The following is a 22,354-nucleotide window of genomic DNA, read 5'->3' as shown; positions in this document are numbered from 1 at the left end:
CTCGCTTTCCTCTGTGGGGGTTGTCTGGGTCGATGTTGGGACTCCGCAGCCTGAGGGCAGTGGCTCCCGCCTCCGGGCACCTGTGGGAGGCTCCAGGTGACCCACAGCGCTGGTTCCCCCTGCCCAGGGGCACGTGTTTATGCTTAGGTGTGACTCGAAAAGCCTCAGCACTGCCCTTCCAGCAGCCCCAGGCCCTGGGCTACCCCGGCATCCAGAGGGTCCTGCCCGCCTGGGCCATTGCCTGTGGCCAGGTGCTGCCGTTTACACCACCAGGAGGGGCCTGTGACAGCAGCCAGCCCTGTCCCTTCCCTCCCACCCAGCATGCTCCGGTGACAGGGAGCCAAGATGCAGGGGCCTGGAGGCTTCGTCCTCATCCTCAAGCACCCATGACTGGGAGGCACCTCAGCTGGACTCGCCCTTCCCCCACTCCCACGGATCGTGGGCACCTGCCTGGTCCTCGGGGAGTTTGGAACAGCCTGGGCTCACTCTGGCCCCGGGCAGCCTCCTTTCTGCTCTGCGTGTGTGCTGTGCTGAGGTGCATATGTGAGCTCGTGTGAGTATGGGGCGGGGTGGGGGAGCGGGGGCAGTGTGTGTGTGTGTGTGTGTGTGTGTGTGTGTGTGTGTGTGTGTGTGTGTGTTTATGTACAAGTGTGGGTGTTGTATGCACATATGTGCGAGTGCATGTGTATGTGTGCATGTGGGCAGTGTTAGCACCAGCAGGGGCCCTTCAAGCTGTCTCTCCTGAGTGCCCCTGTCCCCGGCGGTGCTAGCCAGGTCTGCACTCGCCACTCACCAGCACTCGATCTCGGCAGCAGCTTCTCACTTGAAGCTAAAAATAGCCTTGCTGAGGGCCTGCGCTGCTTCTACCTGTCACAGGGAATTCTGTCAGCCCACACGGCCACCTGGGCCTCGGCCAGGCCCCGGACAGAGGTGAGCTGGTGTGGGCCCAGCTAGCCACCCCCTGCATCCCCCTGGGACTGTCCTCTCACCCCACCCCCACCTGGCCAGGTGCTTTGGGGGGCCCCAGGCTCTGGGAGGGTGTCCCTCCTGTTGGTGGCTGTTCTCCCAACTGCCTCGTACCCTACACCCATGCTGCTCACCTCCCAAAGGGAGAGACATGGGCTGTTCCCCTACGGCTGTGACCAGCACCTGCCCGCCGTGGAGAGCAGCTACGTGGGTTGCTGGGCTTCGATGCACAGATGCACCCTCAAGGGCCTGGGAGCCCAGAGCAAGGTCAGAAGTAGCAGCAGGAAGCAGAGTCTGCACCACTGCCAACTGGGTCTCTGTTCTCCCTGCCCGTCCCTGGGGTCCCTGGGCTTTTGCCCCATTCCCAGACTCCTGGAACCAGTGTCTGTCTCTCGTCTGCGCCAGAGTTCAGGCCGCCCTCCCTGGAGTCCTTAACTTGCCACCCCCTACTCGCAGCCTCCAGACTGCTGGGCTCCCGCAGATCCTTTCCTGCCCTAGAAGCTCCTGGGCTGTGCCTTTGGAGCCTTTGGGCCCGGCCTCCCCGATGCTGCCCCTGTTTCCTGCCATGCCAGAGGCGGGCAGAGCCTTTGTGAGGGCTGCCCGCTCTTCACTTCCAGCGAGTGGTCTTGGGTTGGGAGTTTCGTGTCTGTTACCTCAAAGGCTTGGGGAGGGGCCACAGCTTCTGCCTGCTGTAAGCCCCCGTCCCCTCTTCCCCCCATCTCCAGTGAGGTTCTGGAAGCTTCCCTCAGGGCTGTGGGGACCCTGCTAGCTTCCTGGGGCTGATGTTCTCCCAGGGACTCCGGCCTGCTGGCCCAGGCTGAGCAAGTGGTGCCCAGAGCTTTCTTGTGAGCCCAGAGGGTACCCTGTGCCGGCGAGTGGACACGCGGCCCGGGGTGTGGGCTCACTGCAGGGGCACCTCTGCCCATGTGCTGCTCCCCTCCCCGTGTGAACAGCCCTGGCCTGGGCAGCTCCCTGAGAGTAAGCATGGATGGACCACGTGCTCGGCCTGGACTCCAGGCCTCAAGGCAGGGCTGAGCCCCCACGCTGAATTCTGGCATGCTGTGCTCAGCCCCCTCCCAGCTCTGTCCCAGCTGGGCCTGAGGACCATGTGCTCTTGGCGGCGGCAAGGGGTGCCCTGGGCCTTCTCCACCCCAGCTCCTGCGGCCTTGTCCAGCGCCCGCACACCAGCCCAGCCACAGGGCCCCGCTGCTCCCACGGCCGGGCTCTCCCCTGCTTGCCCACTGCCGGGTCTTATTCAGCTGGCAGGGGGCCCTGGCCCTGGAAAAGGGCCCCTGACCTGTTTCTTTCTATTTTCTTGAAGGCTCAGCTGTCACAGGCCCTAGAGGAGCTGGGAGGCCACAAGCAGAGAGCGGACATGGTGAGTCCCTGCGCCTGGCCACGCATCTGTGGCCTCGGGTTCTGGTACGGGTAACAGCCTGTGCTTCACTCTGCGGGTGCCACAGGCCTAGCCGAGGACACTGCCTGGGGCCTTGTCACCTTAGACCGCGTCTTTCTCCTTTCCCCGTGTTTGCTCCTCACAACTCACCTCCCCACCTCTTGCTTACAAGGTTGCAGGGGCGGTACAGGGTATGGGAGGGCTTGTCTGGGGGATGAAGAGGGTTTTGTTTCCCAAATCTGTCCTGTAAGGACTGAGCGTGCTGGGGGTGGGGGGTGTTCTGGTGGAACATCCTACACCCCACCCACCCAGGTTCCTGTCCTTTGCCAGCATAGAGAAACCCGACTTGGAGCAGCTTGTTCAACTTCACCCCAAGGTGGGGGATGACCTCAAAATAGGATCAGCTTGACCTTGATTCTCCTCTGCCCCAAATAGCTGTCCCTACAGCTTGCTTTGCCCCCTCCCTGTCACCCTGCAGCATGGGGATAAGTCAGGAGACCGTTTGGAGACTAGGTGCTGAGGGTGCAGGCTGCAGCAGAGAGATGGGCGCAGGGGTGCGGGCTGCAGCAGAGAGACGAGTGCAGGGGTGCAGGCTGCAGCAGAGAGATGGGCACAAGGGCTCGGGCTGCAGCAGAGAGATGGGTGCTGGGTGATGGTGATGGGCTGAGGCGTTGGCTCAGGGGAAAGCAGGAGTGGAATGGGAGTCAGAGCACAATGCCTTTGGGGTCTGTTCTGCTGGTCTGAGTTGAGGGGCCATAGAGTGGCTGGGGCGGGGAGCATGGGGTGGGGAACCCTGGGGTTTGTAGTGCTAGTGACCGACCAGGGTCCTGAAGCTCTGAGCCGAGGTCCTGGGGGCTGGTGCGTGGGCTCTGTGGCAGGCCAGGGGCTGGCCATGTAGGTGCCAGGCCACACCTCCCCAGGAGCGGCCAGAGGAGGGGAGGGCCCTGAGCACCCGAGATGGCCCTGGCTGACAGCGGCCTGTGAGGGTAGCCCTGGACCTTCTGTCGGGCAGGGACATTGCCAACCTGCTCCTCCTGGGCGTGACAGAACCCAGGGCACATGGATGGTTCGGAGAGCCTGAGCAGAAACCCACTGTGCTGAGCAGCACCCAGTGCTCTAGGTGGGAAGGGGCCCCTGGAGCCATGCAGGTGGGCCTCAACCCCGGCGGTGAGAAGCAGCCTTCCTGGGCAGCCGGATCCAGGGGCTCTTGGGTCCCCTGGGGCGCTCTGCCTTATCTCAGCCCCACACAAGAGAAGGGCCATGGGGGGAAATAACCGAGGGTAGCCTGGCCTTCTCACCAGGCTTGGCAGCGCCTGTCCCTGCGTCCCTGTGCCCAGGCGTGCATCCCCTCACTGTCTCTGCATGGCCACAGAGCTCCCGCTCCCTCCCTCCCTCGCCCAGGGACTGTGTAGTGGGGCCGAGGGGCTGGGACACCTGCAGGAGACCCTCCGGCCACAGGCTGGACAGCTGCCCCAGGCCCGCAGTACCTCCCAGCTGTGTGTGTCTGTGTCTTGTGTCTGTGTCTGTGTCTGTGTGTGCCTCTGTCTGTGTGTCTGTGTGTATCTGTGTGTGTCCATGTGTGTGCCTGTGTCTGTGTATGTCTGTGTACCCACCCAGGGCCCTTCTTGAGGAGCAGGCGTGGCTGTGGGAGTGAGTGCTGAGCTGCAGCCTGTGCTTTCTGGGAAGGCCCCCATCAGAGCCCGGAGAAGGCTGCGCTGGCCCTGACAGAGGGTCCACTGCCCCCAGGATGGGCATGGGGAGCCACAGGTGCTGGCCCGGAGGCAGCCCTGGGCAGTGGCGGGGAGGAGCAGCAGCAATGGTGGCACCAGGCCCTGAGTCAGATAGACACGCCCTCTGGCTGGTCCCTGCCTGATCTTTCAGGGCCGCCACTGTCCCCTCCCGCTGACCCCTGTAGTCACAATGTCACCTGCTCCCACAGGGTCCGAGAGCTCTCTGAACCTAGAAGTGGGGGGCTCCAGTGAGTCCTCTCCAGAGCTGGGCTGCCCCCTTCTCAGGCCAGCCACCCGTGATACCCAGCCCAGCCACCCCCTTCTGCTTCCTGCTTAGTCAGTTGACGGTTTAGGGAAGGAAAGGGAAAATTTAAACATTTCTAGCTAATTGTGGATGACAAGACAGACAGTTTGACTTTCTGTTATTAATTAGCAAGCCCATGCTAATTAGTCAGCATAAGCACAGTTCATGTTTTCTTCTTTAAATGCAATTAATATCACCAGGAAACTGTCCGGCGCAGTTGTGCTATTACAGACCTCGTCCTAATTAGACGTGGCGAGCAGCAGCCACGGCAGCCAGAATTGGGAGGTAACTGCAGCTCCTGTAGCTGTCTGGGACCAGGAGCCCCCAGGAGCTGCCCTCACATCTCTGCTCACTCTTGCCACCTGCTGGGCACCCCCAACACACACACACACACACACACACACACACACACACACACACAGCCTGAACACAGACCCCAGACACAGCAGGGCCGCCTGGCCTGTCACACCAGGTGCCCAGCCGAGGGCACTGTGGATGTCTCTGTGTGTGCCGCGGGTCTGCCTGGGACGTGGCAGGGTAGGGACCCACCACATCTGTGCTCAGCTGTTGGAGGACACCCACATATGGCGGCAGTGAGCCAGAGCACAGTGCTGTCTGAGCAGTGGAGCGGAGCACCTTGGCCAGCGGGCAAGCGAGCTCAGGGGCCAGACTCGCTCATCCACCCGCGCCAGCACTGGCGCCAGCTGCTCCTCTCACCAGAGCCTCTGGCCAGCACACGCTGAGAGGGGGTGAGCACCCTGCACAGTCCCCTGAACCCCCAGTAGTCTTTGGACGTCTGCTGGTCTTCCTTGGGGGGCAGGGGTGCTCCTCAGCTGGCTCAGGACCCGAGGCCACTCTTGGTGACACTTGGTCCAGTAGAGCGGTACCTGGGGCCACTGCTGTGCCAGCCTGGCGGTGCTGGCAAGGCGATGAGCTGCCAGGGATTGGTCCCGGGCTCTGAGTACACACAGCCTGACCTCCACATACCCTCTCGGCTCGGCCCGCTTTTAAACTAGTTGATGGTTCTGTTGTGTCATCTTCCCTCCCTCAGTGTGAGCCCACGAGGGTGGGGGAGGGGGTGTCTAAGGTGCCACCCTGCAGAAGGGGGCTTTCCTAGGGGCAGGGGTGGTGTCTTCCCCTGGGTAGGACTCTGCCTGTTTCGCTCCTGTGGAGTTGAGTTCCGGAGAAGGGTACAGGGGACTCAGCATGTCTCTGCTGTGGCCTGAGGGGTTGGACCTTGAGCCCACTTGGGGTCAGACTGTGTGTCTAGGCATGAGGGGCACAAGTGCTGTTTGCCAGCGTCAGTCTCCTGACCCGTTTCCTTCCTGTGGGCCCCATAGGAGCCACTGGCCTGGCACGTTTCAGACTCAGACATTGTTTGGCTTACACACCCCAGGATGTGGTTATGAATTATGTCCAGCCCCTCGGTCCTGCCCCTCTGCCCAAGTCCTCCGGCCCCAGGCGCAGGCTCCGGCTTGAAGTCATGGTGTGAAGTCGCTGACCCCACTGTGATGTGTCTTGGCAGAATCATGCACATCTGAGGGTTCTGCTGTGTGGAGTGGTGTCAGGGCTGTGTGCCTCCTTTCTGCAGTTCTCACCATCACATGTTCAAGCGGCCTTTCTCCAGCATGGCTGTGATTGTGTTCATTGCTTGGGAGAGCCCCTGACCCTGAGTCCGGGAGGCCACAGGGGTCAGTGCTTCCTCTCGTGAGAATCCTCCTGTTCCCACCAGTGCCAGCCTCACCAGAGTGGGGACAGGGCCTGCCTGGCCCTGGGTGGCTTCCCAGAGCCCCCTTCTGTGTCTGGGTCTCTGGCTGAAAGCACCCCCAGCAGGTCACCAGGCACCCTTGGTCTATTTCCGTCTCTCTGTGGTCATTACCTGCCACTCCTGACTGAAGTTACTCTGTCCCTCTCCCTGACTTTTCAGTTGATTTCTAAAATTGGGACTGAAATCTGGTTCTTTGAAATCAGTAAAACCAATGACCCTCTCCCTGACTGATGAGAAGTAGAGCCAGGAAATAACTTGACCTGTAATGGGGAATGAGTAGGGACAGTCACACTGGTCAGTCGGTTGGCCTTCATGCGTACTTGCCAGATCACACCTGCTCCCCTCACTCGGCTGGCCTTCATGCATACATGCCAGATCATACCTGCTCCCTCAGTCAGCTGGCCTTCATGCGTACATGCGTGCAAGTCCCCTCTGCATGAGTACATGCGTGTGTGCAAGTTCTCAGTGTGTGCATACGTGCGTGTATGCATGCAAGTTCCTGTGAATGTGCATGTATGCAAGTTCCCTGTGTATGCCTCTGTGTGTGTGCAAGTTCTCAGTGCATGAGTGTGTGCATGTGTGCTTGTGTGCTTATCCTGTCAGAACTCTCGATATCACAGGTACCGAGTAGCAGCCAGATTCTGCTGTCCCTCACGTTGCCTTTCACCACTTTCAGTGTCCCTTTTGATGCACAGAGGCTTTGGGCTTTGATGAAGTTCCAGTGTCTGTCTGCTTTTTGTCATTTATGCTTTTGCATATCTAAGGGATGGTCAAAAAGACTGACTCGAGTGGCAGGGGCAGTAGGGAACGGTGATGGAAGGCAGTGGACACTGGTGGAAGATGTGGGCTTGGAAGCTGGGAACCATGAAACTCTCCCAGGAACACTGTTTAACCATGGGGCCTAAAATAAAATTTCAGAGAAGGGAACGGACTTGTGTCCTCCTTAGGGTTTATGGCTGACACTCTCCCATAGGCTTTGGTTAGATCTGAGTGGGCTTTGCATGATTTTGAGGACTGGCTAAGTCACACACACTGTCCAGTCCCCACCCCAGCACCCTCTGTGGAAGACTTCAGGACCCTGTTCATTGGCGCTCTCTCACTCTCTCTCTCTTTCCCTCGCTCTCTCTCTCCCTCTTTCTCTCTTCCTCCTCTCTCTTTTCCTTTCTCCTTCTCTCTCTCCCTCACCCCCCACTTGTTCTCTCTCTCTTTCCCACTTTTGAGATTGGAGACTATGTCACAATACTTTCAACACCCTTTTTCAAGCATGCTCTAGGTGTTTGGGATCTTTCGCATTTCATCTGGATGTTAGATCAGCTTTTCCATGTACACCCTAGAGTCTGGGTTTTGACAGGTGCTGCCTTGGTCATGTGGTCACATGAAGGAATGTTGCCCCTAACTACCATCACATGTGAATGCACATACATGTGCTCGAGCACACACACTCACACACGTACATGACACGACACAGGATGTTTCTGAGTTTCTGTTTCCTGGGTCTGCAGTTCTTCCATCACTGTTCTGAAGTTCTCATTGGTCTTTTTTTTTTTTTTTTTTTTTTTGCTTTTTGGGTCACACTCAGCGATGCTCAGGGGTTTCTCCTGGCTTTGCACTCAGGAATTACTCCTGGCGGTGCTTGGGGGACCATATGGGATGCCGGGGATCGAACCCGGGTCGGCCGCGTGCAAAGCAAACGCTCTACCCGCTGTGCTATCGCTCCAGCCCCTCTCATTGGTCTTTTCATGGGTCTTTTTGCCTCCTTGGTTAAATTTACTTCTCATTTTATTATTCATCAGAATACATGGCATTTCCTTGCCTTTTGATTATTCATTACTAGCTCGAGACAACACTGGTTTTCTGTGTTGATCTCATATCTGACCGTTTTGCTGATTTGTTCACTGACAGTGCAGGGTGTCCGCAGAGTGTGCGTCCTGTCTCTAAATGGCTGCTCTCTTCCTTTTGCTTTGGAGACCTCAAGGCTTTTGCTCTCAGCCCTGCTTTCTGGAGGCGCTTTCCCACTCCCTCCGACAGACAGACGGGAGCTGTGTGTTCCACAGGTGTGCCCTTTCTCCTCCTGTGAAGATTCCCTCTATTCCGTCAGGAGACGACATTGGGTTTGTGCCCAATGCCAGTCGTGCCCGCCTTGAGAGGCTCCTCTCGAGGCTATTTCCCGCTGGCATGGAGCAGAGCCTGGTGCCATCCAGGCACTTTCCTCCTCTTCGGGGCCTGCTCTGTCCAGGTGTCCTGCCTGGGCGCAGGGCCCTGCTGACCTAGTGCATTCTCCTACAAGCGCTTGGTGACCTTTGCCCTTGAAGCCATGGACATGGACACACCCACCCCACCCCGGCCCCATGTGGAGTTTCAGTAGCTGAAGTGTCAGTCCTGGGGGGGGGCGGTTCCCAGGCCCCTCCCCACACACAGATCCCCGCCACACACTCCTCCTGCTCTGGCCTCTCAGAGTTGGGGCCAGGTTTCCCTCCCTGTCACTTGAGGCTCCTGTGCAGGGTTGTCTAAAGCCACCTGGCAAAGGCACCTCTGCTGCCCCTCTGCTGTGGATACGCCTCCCTGCCCTGCCCTGCGCTCCTCTCCCCTTCCTTCTAACCACTCCCTACCCTGCCCTCCCCTCCCCTTCCTTCCCACCATTCCCTGCCCTGCCCTCCCCTCCCCTTCCTTCCCACTACTCCCTGCCCTCCCCTCCCCTTCCTTCCCACTACTCCCTGTCCTGCCCTCCCCTTCTTTTCCACCACTCTCTGCCCTGCCCTCCTCTCCCCTTCCTTCCCACTACTCCCTGCTCTGCCCTCCCCTCCCTGCTTCCCCTCCCCTCTGCACTGCCCACTCTCCCTGCCTCCCCTCCCCTTCCTTCCCTCTCCAGTCTGTTCCCTCCCCACCCAGCCCTACCCATGCCCCCTGCTCTGCCCCGCCCTCCCCCTCCTTCCCCCCACACTGTTTCCAGCGGCATAGCCAGTGTTCTCAGTGCTCGCTCACTAGTTCCAAAGACTCGGTTTGGCCTGACTGGGCCTGAGTTTCTTCTGCTGTCCTGGGACTTGGGTGTTTCCTAGCCACAAGAGGCTGCTTCACCATCACCGACCCCTAAAAGGCCCCTGTGGCCGACATCATGGGCTAGGACCCCTCCCGCAGCCTCAGTCTCTCCCACAGCTGCCGGCTGGCCATGGGGTGTGTTGGCCCCACGTCTGTTGGTCTGTTTATTTAGCTTTCTCTCAGGCTGTGAAATGTGTCCCCTGGGTGATGGGCCACACAGATGCTCCCTCTAGCCTGTGTCACTCTATTTTTAAAACTTTCTTTTCCATGTACTTTTATCTTAAATCATTTCTTCTGCTATGCCTTCAGTCCCGTATACTTTTCTTTCAATGTCTGTCTCATAGCTTTTTGAAGCTTCCCCGCTTTCCCCCTGAAAACCAAGAAGGCACCTCTGGGGTTAGGAGCCACCGACGCAGCCTGGCCCAAGGCTCGCAGTGTGGTAGTTGGGACCTTCTGCGGGCAGCTGCCCAGTGCCTTCCAGGGCGCCAACTGGGCCGGAACCTCCTAGTCGCCGGCCTCCTGATGGCTATGCCACGTGTGTTCGGGATCTGTTCCTCGGCGCCTGTGCTCACGTTCTTGTGACTGTTTCTGGAAAGCTACGGTCAGTTCTGTCACCATCATGCTGTCTTGGAGAAGCTGCCCCACAGCCTGTATGGGTGGCCAGCCTGCCCAGTGGCGCTGTCCCATGCACTGAAGGCCCTCTCCTGCCCACGTGCCTCATCCTCATCGCCATGTGCTGACCCACACGTTTTTGGTTTTGTTTGTTTATTGAATCACCTTGAGCTACAGTTACAAGCTTTCATGCTTGAGTTTAGTGATACAATGATCGAACACCCATCCCTGCACCAGTGCACGTTCCCCACCACCAGTGTCCCCAGTAACCCCCACCCCAACCCTCCCCCTGCCTCCATGACCCACATGTTTATTTCAGTCACTTCAGTTTCACCTCTGGGAATGAGCTTTTGTTTCTTTCCTTTCCCTTCCTTTTCTCTTTTTAAGGAAACAAGGTCGTTTCTTACTGAGACTGAGAGAAAGGGGCCGTGTTGGAGAAGACACAGGCAGGCAGGCAGTGGGCACCTTCCGTCCGGGATCACGGGCTGAGAGCGAGCCCACTCCCTTTCTCCTGTTTCCGCTCCAGCTCTCACTGTGTTGGAGGTGGTCCGCCTGGTGCCATCGTGGAGCTGCTCCTGCATAGCTGCGCGTTCCGTGCTTTGGGGTGCCGCTTGCTTTAGAGACGCCGTGAGCTGCCAGCGATGCTGCAGCCGCTGTCCCAGGCCTCCCAGTTCTGCCTGTGCTTCCGGCCCTGCTGGCCCTGCTGGCCCTTCCTGGGCCTCCTCCAGCTCTTCCTCCCTCTGGAAAGCTGACTTTTCACTCCTGGACTCTCGTCATCCCACCTCGCCCCTCCTCACCTCTCCTCACCCCTTCTCAACCCTCCTCACTCCTGATCTCCTCACCCCTTCTCATCCCCTCATCCCTCCTTGCTCCCCTTTCCCTCCTCTTTTCCCTCACCCTCCTCCACTGTCCTGCGTGAGGTGGTGCTTCAGGACCTACCTGGTACCCCCTGAGGGAGGAGGGAAGTAGCTGGCAGCACACCTGGGCCCATCAAGGCAGACGGCTAACACCTGCTCTGTCTCCAGAGCCGCACCCTCTCGTGGGCCGCTGCTGTGCAGTGAGCTCCCTGCCAGGCCGCTCTGCACTCCGGCGATGGTGCCAGGGTCCTGGGGACAGGGCTTTGCCTTTGAGGAGTATTGGCCAGGAGACCCAGCAGAGCCACTAGCATGCCAAGCTCCACAAATTTGAGCTGGACCTAATGGCTCAGAGCTCGTGCAGTGGGACAGACAGACAGACAGGCGGAGACAGCAGATGCCGCAGGGCTGCAGGTGGGCATGCCGGTCGAGGCTGGACTGCGGCCCACCATCTGCTGGGGACCGTCTGGCTCCGGGCCAGTCGAGGCTATTTTTAGCATCTCTGAGGGTTTGAGTAAGGACATGTGGATCATGGTGCAGAGTGAAGAGGCAGGACCGAGGCAGACCTGGTGCCAGGCGCTGCCTCCCAGCCCAGTTCCGTCCCCTTCCGGGACGTCTGCTGCCTCCCCTGCACCAAGCTCCCCTCCTGTGGCTCAGTCTGGGACTCCTGCATCAAGGTCAGGAAGCAAAGGGCGCACAGCCTCACCCCTGCGATCATGACCTGTCCCAGACCACACCGTGCCTCCTCCCACGGGCCCGGCAGGGCTGGGGCAGGGGACTGAGCCTGACGGCGGGGGAGGCCCCGCCCCCCAGGGTACCTCTCTGGGACTCAGCACTCACTAGCAAGGCCCTGAGCCTTGAGTAGCTCTGGGTTTGCTTGGGCATTCTCCAGGGCCTCAGCCCAGCTCCCACCAGCCCACAGTACTGCCGGCCCGGCTGGCGCTGCCACTGCTCTCCCCGGGCTCAGCGGGTGCCAGTGGCTGTGCCTGGCACCTGGAGCTGAAGCCTGCGCCCAGCATGTACGTCTGTGTAGCAGCTCTAGAGAGGGGCAGGGCAGAGCAAACCCTTCCAAGAGACATAGCGAAAATGAAGCAGCGTGTCCCGGCGTCCTGACAAAGCTGCTTTCGGGGCAGCTGGCCCTGGCACCTGCACCCCAGACCAGGCCAACGCCTGCCCTGCTCTGGGGATTTTCCTGCTGAGACAAGGCAGAATGGGGACTTGGTGGTCTTGGTCATTTAGCAGGGGCTCTCCACAGATGTCACCCAGTTAGTCCTGGTGTTTTTTGCTTTAGCCAGCTCTAAATACAGAGCTTTCTCAGTGAAGTGTGGACAGGTGGCTGCTGGCTGCAATGTTAATGCCTCTGCATTGTGCTTTTCTCTCCATGCCAGCCAGCAGCACTGGGTACAGCTTCTGGCAAAGCCAGGAACGGGATGGGATGGGTTCCTACCCAATGGCCGGTCCAGAGGGTTGGGGAAAGGGTTCTAGGGCACCCCAGCCCATGATGAAGGGGTGAGGTGGGTTCAGTCACATGCAGCAGTGGACAGGGAAGCGGGCAAGAGACTGAGGCATGTGAGGAAGCCCACGTGTGACTTTAGGGGTGTATGGGAGCATTTGGATATGAGGGTGAGCATGTGTGAGCATGAGTGTGCCCATGTGCGTGTGCCAGGATGTGTATGAGCGTGAGTGTGCCCATGTGCCAGGGCCTGTGTGAGCATGAGTGTGCATGAATGTGTGCGTGTGCCAGGGTATCTATGAGCATGAGTATGCCCGAGTGTGTGTGAACATGAGTGTGCCCATGTGCGTGTACTAGGTTGTGCCAGGGTGTATGAGTGTGCCAGGGTCTGAGTGAGCATGAGTGTGCATGAAATTGCGCGTGTGCATGTGCCAGGGTATGTGTGAGCAGGAGTGTGCCCATGTGAGTGTGCCAGAATGTGTTTAACATGAGTGTGCCTGTGTGCGTGTACCAGGGTGTCTGTGAGCAGGAGTGTATATATGTGAGTAGGAGTGTGCATGAGTGTGGCCGAGTGAGTATGAGAGAATGAGAGCATGTGTTTGTGTGTGTGTGTGTGTGTGTGTGTGTGTGTATGCCTGCGTGTCTGAGTATGTGTGAGCAGCACAGACCTGCACTGGCTGAGCCATGACAGGAAGGGAGGGCAGAGGCAGGGCCTGCTTCCTGTGAAGTGCCGCCCTTTCAGAATTTAATGTTTGGACAGTTTCTTCCGTTGGGTGAGTAGTCGGCAAACATCTTGAGCTGTTTTCTGGATCCAGTTAATTCCCTGCATATTTACTCTGCATTTTATTTATTTGTACAGTGGGGCTGCGCCCAGCGATCCTGGTGGTCCAGGGCCATTCCCAGGGATGCTCAGCCTGACCAAGTGGGTTTCGCTGAGTGTGGGCCTCCCTGACAGTTGGGGTTTCGGGCCCTGGCTGTGCTCGGGTCCCAGTGGTGCTGGGGTGGATTTGGGCTCCGACTGGGCCCAGGCCCTGCTCCAGCGCCTGGAGCCACCCCTGAGCACCCCTGCCTGCCTGCACTTCGCCTGTGGGTAGTGCGGTGCCCAGCACATCACCCTGGCACGGGTGTCAGCCATGCCCAGTGCTGGGGCCTGCAAGGCTGGTTCTGAGCTGGGAACAGGGATGGAAACCGCCTGCTCAAACCCAGAGTGCCCCTCAGCCGCGAACGTTACGACAGGCTCCCCGGGTGGGGCAGGCAGTGCTGAGGGCAGGTGAGTCTGGACAGCAGGTGGAGCTCAGACGCTGAGGGGCACAGACCTGACTCGGACACACCCCGTGGGAGGGAGCGTGCTGAGTAGAGGCTGGGGCAGCCACATGCTCAGCCACTGGCCCAGGCCAAGGGCCAGGAGTCCTGGGACTAGATGGGGACCCCCATTCTGATTCGCCACAACTGGGGGCAGGGAAGCATCTGCTAGGTGTCCCAGCCTCCTGCTGAGGGGCAGGCAAACCTTCCGGGACACAGTGTCACCCGATCGCACAGTTAGTCCTGCCTACCAGAGCCTGGTGCAGTTGGAGGGTGTGGACCCGCCTTTTGTGGTGACAGTGCCCCAGCCCACAGTTCTCAAGAGGTAGGGGCGACCGTTTCCAGGGGGAGAAAAGCACTGATGTGTGCGGTCTTGGGTCCTTTGCTGAGACCTCCAGCTTGACTGTTGGCAGACTCGCCGAGCCAGGCAGCCACAGGGCCTGAGGAGGCGAGAGCGAGGGCACAGAGCTGGCACCAGCCACAATGAACCCCTCGTGTTCTCTGCTCTGGGGTGCCTTCCTCCTGGAGCAGGTCCAGGGAGGGGCCGTCCGCCAAGCTGGGCCTCTGTCCTGGAGCAGCTCACTCAGACCTTGTGCAGAATCTGTCTGCAGCAGCTGGAGCAAACATCTGACCAGCCAGGCAGGTTCACACAGAAGCAAACAAGACAGAAACAAAATACAACAGAGGTAAACACTCACATTGTTCTGTCAGAGTAAGGGTCAGCTGAGCTCTGTAGTTCAAAGAACACTTCCTAGGCCCAAGCGACAGGATGGCAGGGAAGGCGCTTGCTGGTCCCCCAAGTACCACCAGGAGTGATTCATGAGCACAGAGCCAGCAGTAACACCTGAGCATTACCGGGTGTGGTCCAAAAACAAACTGAAAAAAAGGAGACTTTCTGATGGGGCTCCCGGGAGTGACCACAGAACCCAGGAGAGCAGCTGGCCCCGGCTACATGGTAGGACCAGTCTCCCAAGGAGGGCAGAGCAGCCAGGGCGTCATCAAGAAGGACACAGTAACCAGGGGGAGGCACAGTCCTCGAAAGTAGCCAACCTGGGGTCATCCCCAGCACCGTAGATGGTGCCCCAACCCCTACCAGGAGCCAGGAGTAATTCCTGAGCACTGCTGGATGTGGCCCAGAAACAAAAAAGGAAAGAGCATAGTAATAATTTGTTTCATTAATCGAGTGGGTAAACACAAAAAGCAAAAAATGTGTTTGACATATGTGTGTTTGACATCTGTAACTCTGAAAGAACTTGATTTCAAGGTGCTCAAATGAAATAAACTCCAAAATTTAACCATCCATTCGTTAGAAAATGAAATCTGTATCAGTTCAAATAGAACAAATACAATAGTTTTGGCTCATGTGATGAAATTTGAAATTAAGGACAAAAACTTCTAACACTTGGAATTTAAAAAAAACAGGACACAAACTTGTTTGAAACAATTATTGAATCAAGGAAGAAATGTGGTTCAGTGGTGCATAAAATCTAGAAAATAATCGTAGCTTCTAATCTGAGCCTGTGGGCACAGCTGAAGCTCCACACAGAAGAAAATAACAGCTTAAATATTTATAATATTGAGCAACAAAGAATGACTCTATATGGATTAAATGTCCAGCTCAAGAAATTAGAAAAAGAAACAAAATAAACCTCAGTAAAGCAAAAGGTAGGAATTTGTAAAGATCACGTGAGTGAGAAAGTGAAAAGTGGGAGAAATAATAAATAAACCCAAATGCCTGTGTCTGAAATGAAACCAGTGAGACAGGAGTTACTCACGGTGCTAGAGAAAATCGTTGGGAAACCTCACCGCCAGAGCTACGGAGTAAGAGTAGTTACCTTGGTACTGCTGCCGGGGGCAGAGTTTTCTGGTGCCACAGATGGTGGCCCATGGCTCCCTGGGCTGAACCATGAGTCTCGCCTCGGTGGAAAGAAAATAAAACAAGAATTTTAAAACAAAAATAACAATGAGCTCCACTGACCTTTGTGAAAAGAACTGGGAATTCTACCACAACTCCACTGAAACAAGTTTAAACATATGAATGAAATTAAACATTTTCTAGAAAAAAATAGCCTACCAATAGTGCGGAAAGAGAATTGTCAAACAGACCATTTGTTTTTTGAATTGTCACTAAAGTAAGCGTCCTAGCCCTCCCCGAGGGCAGAGTGTCTGCCCTGTCCGCTTCCTGGGGTCTTCCCAGCTCCTCAGAGCACAGATCCTTGGGGCAGGCTGCTCAGGGAGGAGGCATCTTGGCCAGGAAGCCGTGTCGGCTCTGAGCAGCTTGTCCAGACTGGGTCAGGACAAACTGACTGCCCAGCTCACCTTTGGGCATCGGACAACACCCAGGGCTCACGCGTGTGCGACGTGTGCTGTGCCACCGAGCCACGTCTCCTGAACTTCAAAAGCTCTCAGTGAAAGACAAATATTGCAGTAGTTTCTCTCAGCTTGGTAAAATAGACATGTCATAAATAAGGAAATCCCAGATTTGGGTCTAGGGACGTCATGGGACGGGCTGGAGCAGAAGTACACGGGGAGAACGCTTGGCCTTGCACATGGCCAGCCCTGGTTCTATCCCCGGCAGCCCATGTGGTTCCCCGAGTCTCCGTCAAAGGTGATCCCTGAGCACCACCAGGTGTGCCCCAAAACCAAAACGAAAAGCCAAGACCAGGGAACCCACAAGCTCCTCAGAGTGCCCAGTGTCACCGCCGTGCTCGTGATCTCGGGCTGCCAGTCGGAAGAGGGGTGAAGTGGGCAGGGCTGAGAGTAGAAAGCCCTGCGTCTTGACTCCATCACCTAGTGTTCAGTAACGGGAGGCGGAGGAGAGGAGATCTGGGGAGGGCCCAGGAAAACCACACTTCCCTACCAGAGCCTGTTGCCTTGTCTCCAGAGAACTGGCTGCTTCAGGGGAGAAGGTGAGCCCCAAAACTCAGGAGCCCACCCGTGGGCAGGTGTGGCAGTCAGCTGAGCCTGAGGACTCGAGCTCTGGTCCTGCTAAGCTGGCCCCACCAGGTCTTGTTCCTCCCACCACGTGACTCCCTCCTGGGGTCTGACCCCCCACCTGCCCCTAGACAACCTGAAGGTACTCAGAAAGAACCTGACCCCTCCCAGGCCCGCCAGCTCACCCCACCTGCCCCGTGTCCCCCACAGCTGGAGATGGAACTGAAGATGCTGCAGACCCAGGCCGGCTGTGCGGAACAAGGCTTCCAGATGACCCGGGAGGAGACAGGCTGGCTCAGGTAGGCCTCTCATCCCCTTCGCTTTGCTGTGTTTGTCTCCAGGCTAAGCCTTGTCGGGGTTCTCCCCAGCCAACACCTCCCAGCCTCTGTGGGCCCAGGAGAAGGAGGGACAAATGTGCCTCCGTGCTGTCGGGTGGGGCATGTCTTTGTTGCCAAGGAAACAAGTGCAGGAGTGGCCCCTATGGCCCCTGGGGCCAGGACTGGAGCAAGGGTTGTCCTGCTGGTTTGGAGCCACGTCTCAGGGCGCTTAGGGAGAGCCGGCCGGCATGGGACATTGCCTCTGCACCCTCCAGCACCCCATTACTTCCCAAGCCCACCCACCCTTTCGTGTGCTCCTGCCTGGAGAGAGGAGAATCTCAGGGCGATCCCCTAAAAGCCCGTTCCTGCTCTGCAGTCTGAGGCTTGAGTCTGCAAGCAGCCATTAGCACGATGGTACCCTGCAGGGCCTGGGTGACTACCTGCAGGCTTTCCTCTCTCCTCCCCTGTCCAGGGCTCAGAAGTTCCTGGGAGGAGGCATGGCCTCACCCCATGCTGGCAGGTCCTGGCTGCTGCCGTGGCCCAGTGGGCTGGACTGTGTCCTGCCATGGCCCAGGCACTGTGGTCGAATTCTTTGCACAGGCGCTGCCAGTGCAAAGGCCGGGTGGCTTCTGGGCTTTTTCAACTGTCGTTTCCAAGGCGTCTGGTGTAGGCCTGGGCCTCCATATGGGTCTGGGCTGTGCAGCTGCCGGTTGGGGACTGAACAACTGCCATCTCTGTCTTGGGGCCTGGAGAGGGTGTTGACCACATCTGTGCGCCTTCGGGGCTGGCAGGTCATGACTACGGGAGGCCTTCCTGCATGGCACAGCCATCCCCCCCCCCCCCAGCGCCCGCTTCCCCGACTGGGGAAGGGTGTGTCAGTGTGTAAAGACCCTCATCAGTATGGCGGGCTCCCTGGCTCTTGAGGACCATGATGCCTGTAGCAGTGGGTGGGCCTGGGGGTGCCCAGGACTTTGCCTTCATAAAGTGGGGTGGCCTTATTTTGAAGACCTTTGTGCTGCATCAACTCCAGGGCCACAGCAGTGCCTCCTTCAGGAGTGCAGGGTAGGCTAGCTTGCATCTCTAATGCTGGGGCAGCCCTGCCCCTCACGGCATGCCAGGTACTCGGCTTCATTCATTTTCACTCTTTCCTCTAGAAGAAAGGCTTCCCCGATGATGTCTCTCACATTCAGACCTAAGCTCGTCCTGTGGGGGAGATGCGGCCAGCTGCAGGCAATGGAGCCCAGAGTGTATCTGTACACAGTGTGGGGGGGAGGCGGGGCTCAGCCTCTCCTGGCCCCACTGGGCTCCCCTCAGTCTTGGAGCTGGTGGAGGTAGCCAGCAGGCCACCCCTGGCCTCTGAGTGAGTGTGGCACTGAGAACAGCCCACCTGTTTGCAGGTGACGCATCTGACTCAGCAGCGGGAGACCAGGACCTGGATCCCTGGTGTTCCCTTATCTTCTTGGGGAGAGAGTGCCAGGCAGTGCCCATGGCCAGCAGTCCTTCCTGCCTTCCCAGGCCAGCTGGCAGGGGCAGCCCTGTACTCCTTCCCACCCAGCCTCGGGATAGGCCCCACTGTGCCCTGTTCCATGGCAGAAGCCGGCTCGCCCAGAGAGCTGTCTGTGTCTGCGGGAGCCGGGCACCCACCCCATTCCACAGTTCCGGAGGCTCCAGTGGGGACAGAAGGGATCAGACAATCCGCCTGTCCCCATGCCAGGGCTGTGCACCCAGGGGAGACACCCTTGGTGGGACCCAGTGCTGATAGCAGGACAGGCTTACACCAACTCATCCAGATCACTGCACCCCAGTGAGAAAAATGGCAAAATACACAAGTAGAAGTCACAGAGAAAAAAGCCAAATGGGAATTGGGGAACTGAACAGAACGTCCCTGAGTGGTTTGATGGTAGATTAGCAATGAGGAAAGAATTTGCAAGCTCTGAAATCAATAGAAATTGTCTCCTGAAAACAGCATCTTGGAAATAGACAAGAATGGCCTGAGGATGTGCTGGGCAGTCGGGAGACAAACAGCTCTTTAATTGGAGTCCCATCCGGGGAAGGCTGGAAAAATACCTGAAGAAATAATTCCTGAAAAGTTCCCAAATATGGTGAAGGATATAAACCAACAGATTTAAGGAGCAGAGTGAGCCCTGCACAGTTTGAAGCCAAGAAAGCCACATCATGGCTCATGCTAATTAATCTTCTGAAACTTCCAGACAAAGGGAAAATGTTGAAAGGAACTAGAGAGAAACACTGTTATCTTCAGGCAACACCAGTTTGAGTGACAGCGAATTTCTCATCTGAAACCTTAGAAGCCAGAACGAGGTACATAACATTTTTCAAGCGCCAAGAGAAGAGAACTGTCAGCCGGTGAAAAACATCCTTCAGGGATGAAAAGAAAATCAAGACATTTGTCAGACAAAGTAAAGCCAAGGGAGTTGCTCAGAGAGCCACCAAGAGGAATGGTTCAGGAAACTTCCAAAAGGAAAGGATGTGGCCACGGCAGGAGGCCTGGCCTCCGAGGAAGAGCCAGGGAGTGGGTACAGATGGCCCTTGTGGGGGCTGTACCCCCACACATACATCCTCCTAAGCCACCCCCAGGGCCAGACCGGGACAGCCACGGGTCCTGCTCCCAACCAGCGTGGAGGAGGCCAGTGGCCTGCCCGGAAGCAGCCTATCCACGGTCTCAGGTGATGACCAATGAACGTCACAGAGGGCGACAGACATTTCAGTACCTTCTGGACCACTAAGGAAGCTGAACACTATAAACTCACAGCCACTGAGGACAAGTGGAATTCTAAAAGTTGTCCAACTCATCATCAGAAGGCAACCAAAGAGCGGGGAATTGGAAGCAGAACAAGGGAAAACTGGCAGAGTGAAGCAGCAGCTGACCCACAGCCAGTGTTACTGTCAGTGACCTGAGCACAGCAAGACATTTGTCAGACAAAGTAAAGCCAAGGGAGTTGCTCAGAGAGACACTTTTTTTTTTTTTTAAAGCGAGATTGAGATTGACAGAAGTGCATAAAAACACATGGTCGGGGCCGAGTCACCACTCCATAGACTGCAGAAGGCTGCGCCTGTCCCAGCACCACATGGTAGGGTGGCCCCAAAGCAAACAGGAAAAAGGTCCAAGTTTGTTGAGATAGTGGAGCTGTCTCTGGCCTAAACCTCAACAAATTTGGGAGAATCAGACTCTACAGAGTATGAATTTTGATCACCATGAGTATAAACCAACAGTCAGTAACAGAAAACAGTAGGAAAATCTCTGATGTTTGAGAACTTAAACATACTCAGAGGGGCTGGAGCGATAGCACAGCAGGTAGGGTGACCCGCATGGCTGACCCGGATTCAATTCCCAGTATCCCATATGGTCCGTCAAGCACCACCAGGGGTAATTCTTGAGTGCAGAGCCAGAAGTAATCCCTGTGCATCACTAGGTATGACCCAAAAAGGGAAAAAAAAAACAAAACATACTCCAAGTTGGTGCATGTCAAAGAGGAAGTCTGGAGAGAAATAACCACAACTGAGTCACAGTAGCAATGCAGTAAGTGCCTACTCTAACAAGGCGAGATATTTCTAATCCATAGCACCGCCTCAAGAACCTGGAAAACGGGGCTGGAGAGATAGCACAGCGGGTAGGGCATTTGCCTTGCACGCGACCGACCTGGGTTCGATTCCCAGCATCCCATATGGTCCCCCAGCACTGCCAGGAATAATTCCTGAGTGCAGAGCCAGGAGTAACCCCTGTGCACTGTTGGGTGTGACCCAAAAAGAACCTGGAAAACAAGAGCAAAATAGTCCCCACAACAAGCAGGAAAAAGAGACGAGAGAAAAATGAGGTAAATTGAAAGGAGAAAAGCAAAACTATAAAAATTAAAAAGGTAGTCATCTAGAAAAAATCAATAACATTGATAAATCTCTAGCAAAACTGAGGTCAGAGAGAAAAATAGTGCCAGAGATAGTACAGCGTGTCAGGCACTTGCCTTGCACAAGGCCAATCCAGGTTCGATTCCAGGAGTGATCGGTGTGGCCCAAAAACCAAACAAACATGCCACAGATGTCAATCTCAGGAATGAAATAGCTCCTAGACCCATTAAAAACATGATGAGAATATTATGAATGCTCTGTGTTCACACATTCATTAACTTGGAAGCAATTATATAGAATTATGGTTTGATTTTTATTACAAGGAATATAACTTTTTGCATATTGATTTTGTACCTTACAACTTGCTAAATTAACTTACTCTCCCAAGTGTTTTGCAGATTCTTGAGGGGTTTCTAGATCATGCCATCTGCAAATAAAGAGCTAATTGGATGCCTCTCTCTCTTGCCCAACTGCGCTGACTGAGCAGCAAGCGTGACCCTGATGGAAGGGGCAGCAGGCATCCTGTCTTGATTCCTGCACTCACCCTGGGTCAGAAGGGCATCAGCTTGCCTGCAGCCCACCAATGGGGAAGCAGTTCCCACCTCTAGTCCTGCTGCGACTGTTGACTGTTTCTACAGGTGCTCCTCTGGGTGGCACATGGGGCCCTTCTTTCATGGCTGACCACCCCACGACTCAGAATCCCGTGCTCTCTATACAGAACCCTGCTATCTCCACACGAGCCTTTGATTCTGCTCCGAATCTGCTCCACTACTATCCTATATAGTGTCTGCTAATGTCCTACTGAATATCCGCTGATAGCCTGCTGAGTATCCAGAAGAGTACTACTGGGTGTCCGCTAGAGTCCTACTAAGTATCCACTAGAGTCCTACTGATATCCTACTGGGTATCCACTGATATCCTACTGAGTATCCACTAGAGTTCTACTGAGTATATCCGCTAATATCCTACCGACTAATATAATACTGAGTATCTGTTGATATCCTACTGAGTATCCACTAGAGTCCTACTGAGTATCCACTGATATCCTACTGAGTATCCACTACAGTCCAACTGAGTATCCTCTAATATCCTACTGAGTATCCACTAGAGTCCAACTGAGTATCCTCTAATATCCTACTGAGTATCCGCTAGTATCCTACTGAGTATCCACTAGAGTCCTACTGAGTATCCGCTAATATCCTACTAAGTATTTGCTTGAGTCCTACTGAGTCTCTGCTAGTGTTCTCTTTTAACTTATCTTACAGTTCTGTGTAATGGGTATTATTGCCCACTCATTTCTAATTTATTGGTCTGGGTTCTCTTGCTTTTCTGCTAGTCATTCCAGTGAAAGGTCTGCCAGTTTTATTGATCTTTTCTAATAACTAGTGTATGGTTTTTCTAATCTTTTTCTGTCTTGTCAATTCAGCTGACCTTTGCTCTACCTTTCGCTCAAGTCTCACCTGTTCTTCTGTTTTAGAGGATGCAGTAGCTCATACATCTGAGTGCTTCCCTCTGGATGGTTCTACAGCAGACCCTCTCAGCTTTGCTTCCTCTGTCTCACTGACATCCATCTGAGTAGCTTGTGTTTGGTTTTACTTGTTGTGCTGTGTTCCTAATTGCCCTGGTGGTTTCTTCTGGGGTCATCAGCAGTATATGTTGTTTCCACCTATTTGTGAATTGTTTTCCTTTCTTTCCCTGCAATTGTTTGTTGGTTTACTCCATTGAATTAATTCCACTAAGTTGATGCAGTCCAGCTATTACGAGTCCTTTGGTAGGGTCAGCCCTAGTGGGTGCTCCCCAGGCACCAAGTAACGTTGGGGT

General features: G+C 55.9%; 1 protein-coding gene across 3 annotated transcripts in view; it reads left to right on the top strand.

Annotated features, from left to right (window-relative positions):
* The window catches only part of MAD1L1 (mitotic arrest deficient 1 like 1), a 241,059-nt gene that overhangs the window by 179,134 nt on the left and 39,571 nt on the right, over positions 1-22,354 (top strand). For all 3 annotated transcript variants that reach the window (XM_055136365.1, XM_004617354.2, XM_055136366.1), the window contains 2 exons: positions 2,288-2,344; positions 16,566-16,654. In XM_055136365.1, the coding sequence (XP_054992340.1) occupies positions 2,288-2,344; positions 16,566-16,654 (146 nt within the window). The remainder of the gene's footprint in view (positions 1-2,287; positions 2,345-16,565; positions 16,655-22,354) is intronic.

This window comes from Sorex araneus, chromosome 4 (assembly GCF_027595985.1).
Source record: "Sorex araneus isolate mSorAra2 chromosome 4, mSorAra2.pri, whole genome shotgun sequence".
Classification (NCBI taxonomy): Eukaryota; Metazoa; Chordata; class Mammalia; order Eulipotyphla; family Soricidae; genus Sorex; species Sorex araneus.
The sequence above is the reverse complement of the archived record's forward strand: the minus strand, read 5'-3'. Positions and strand labels throughout refer to the sequence as shown.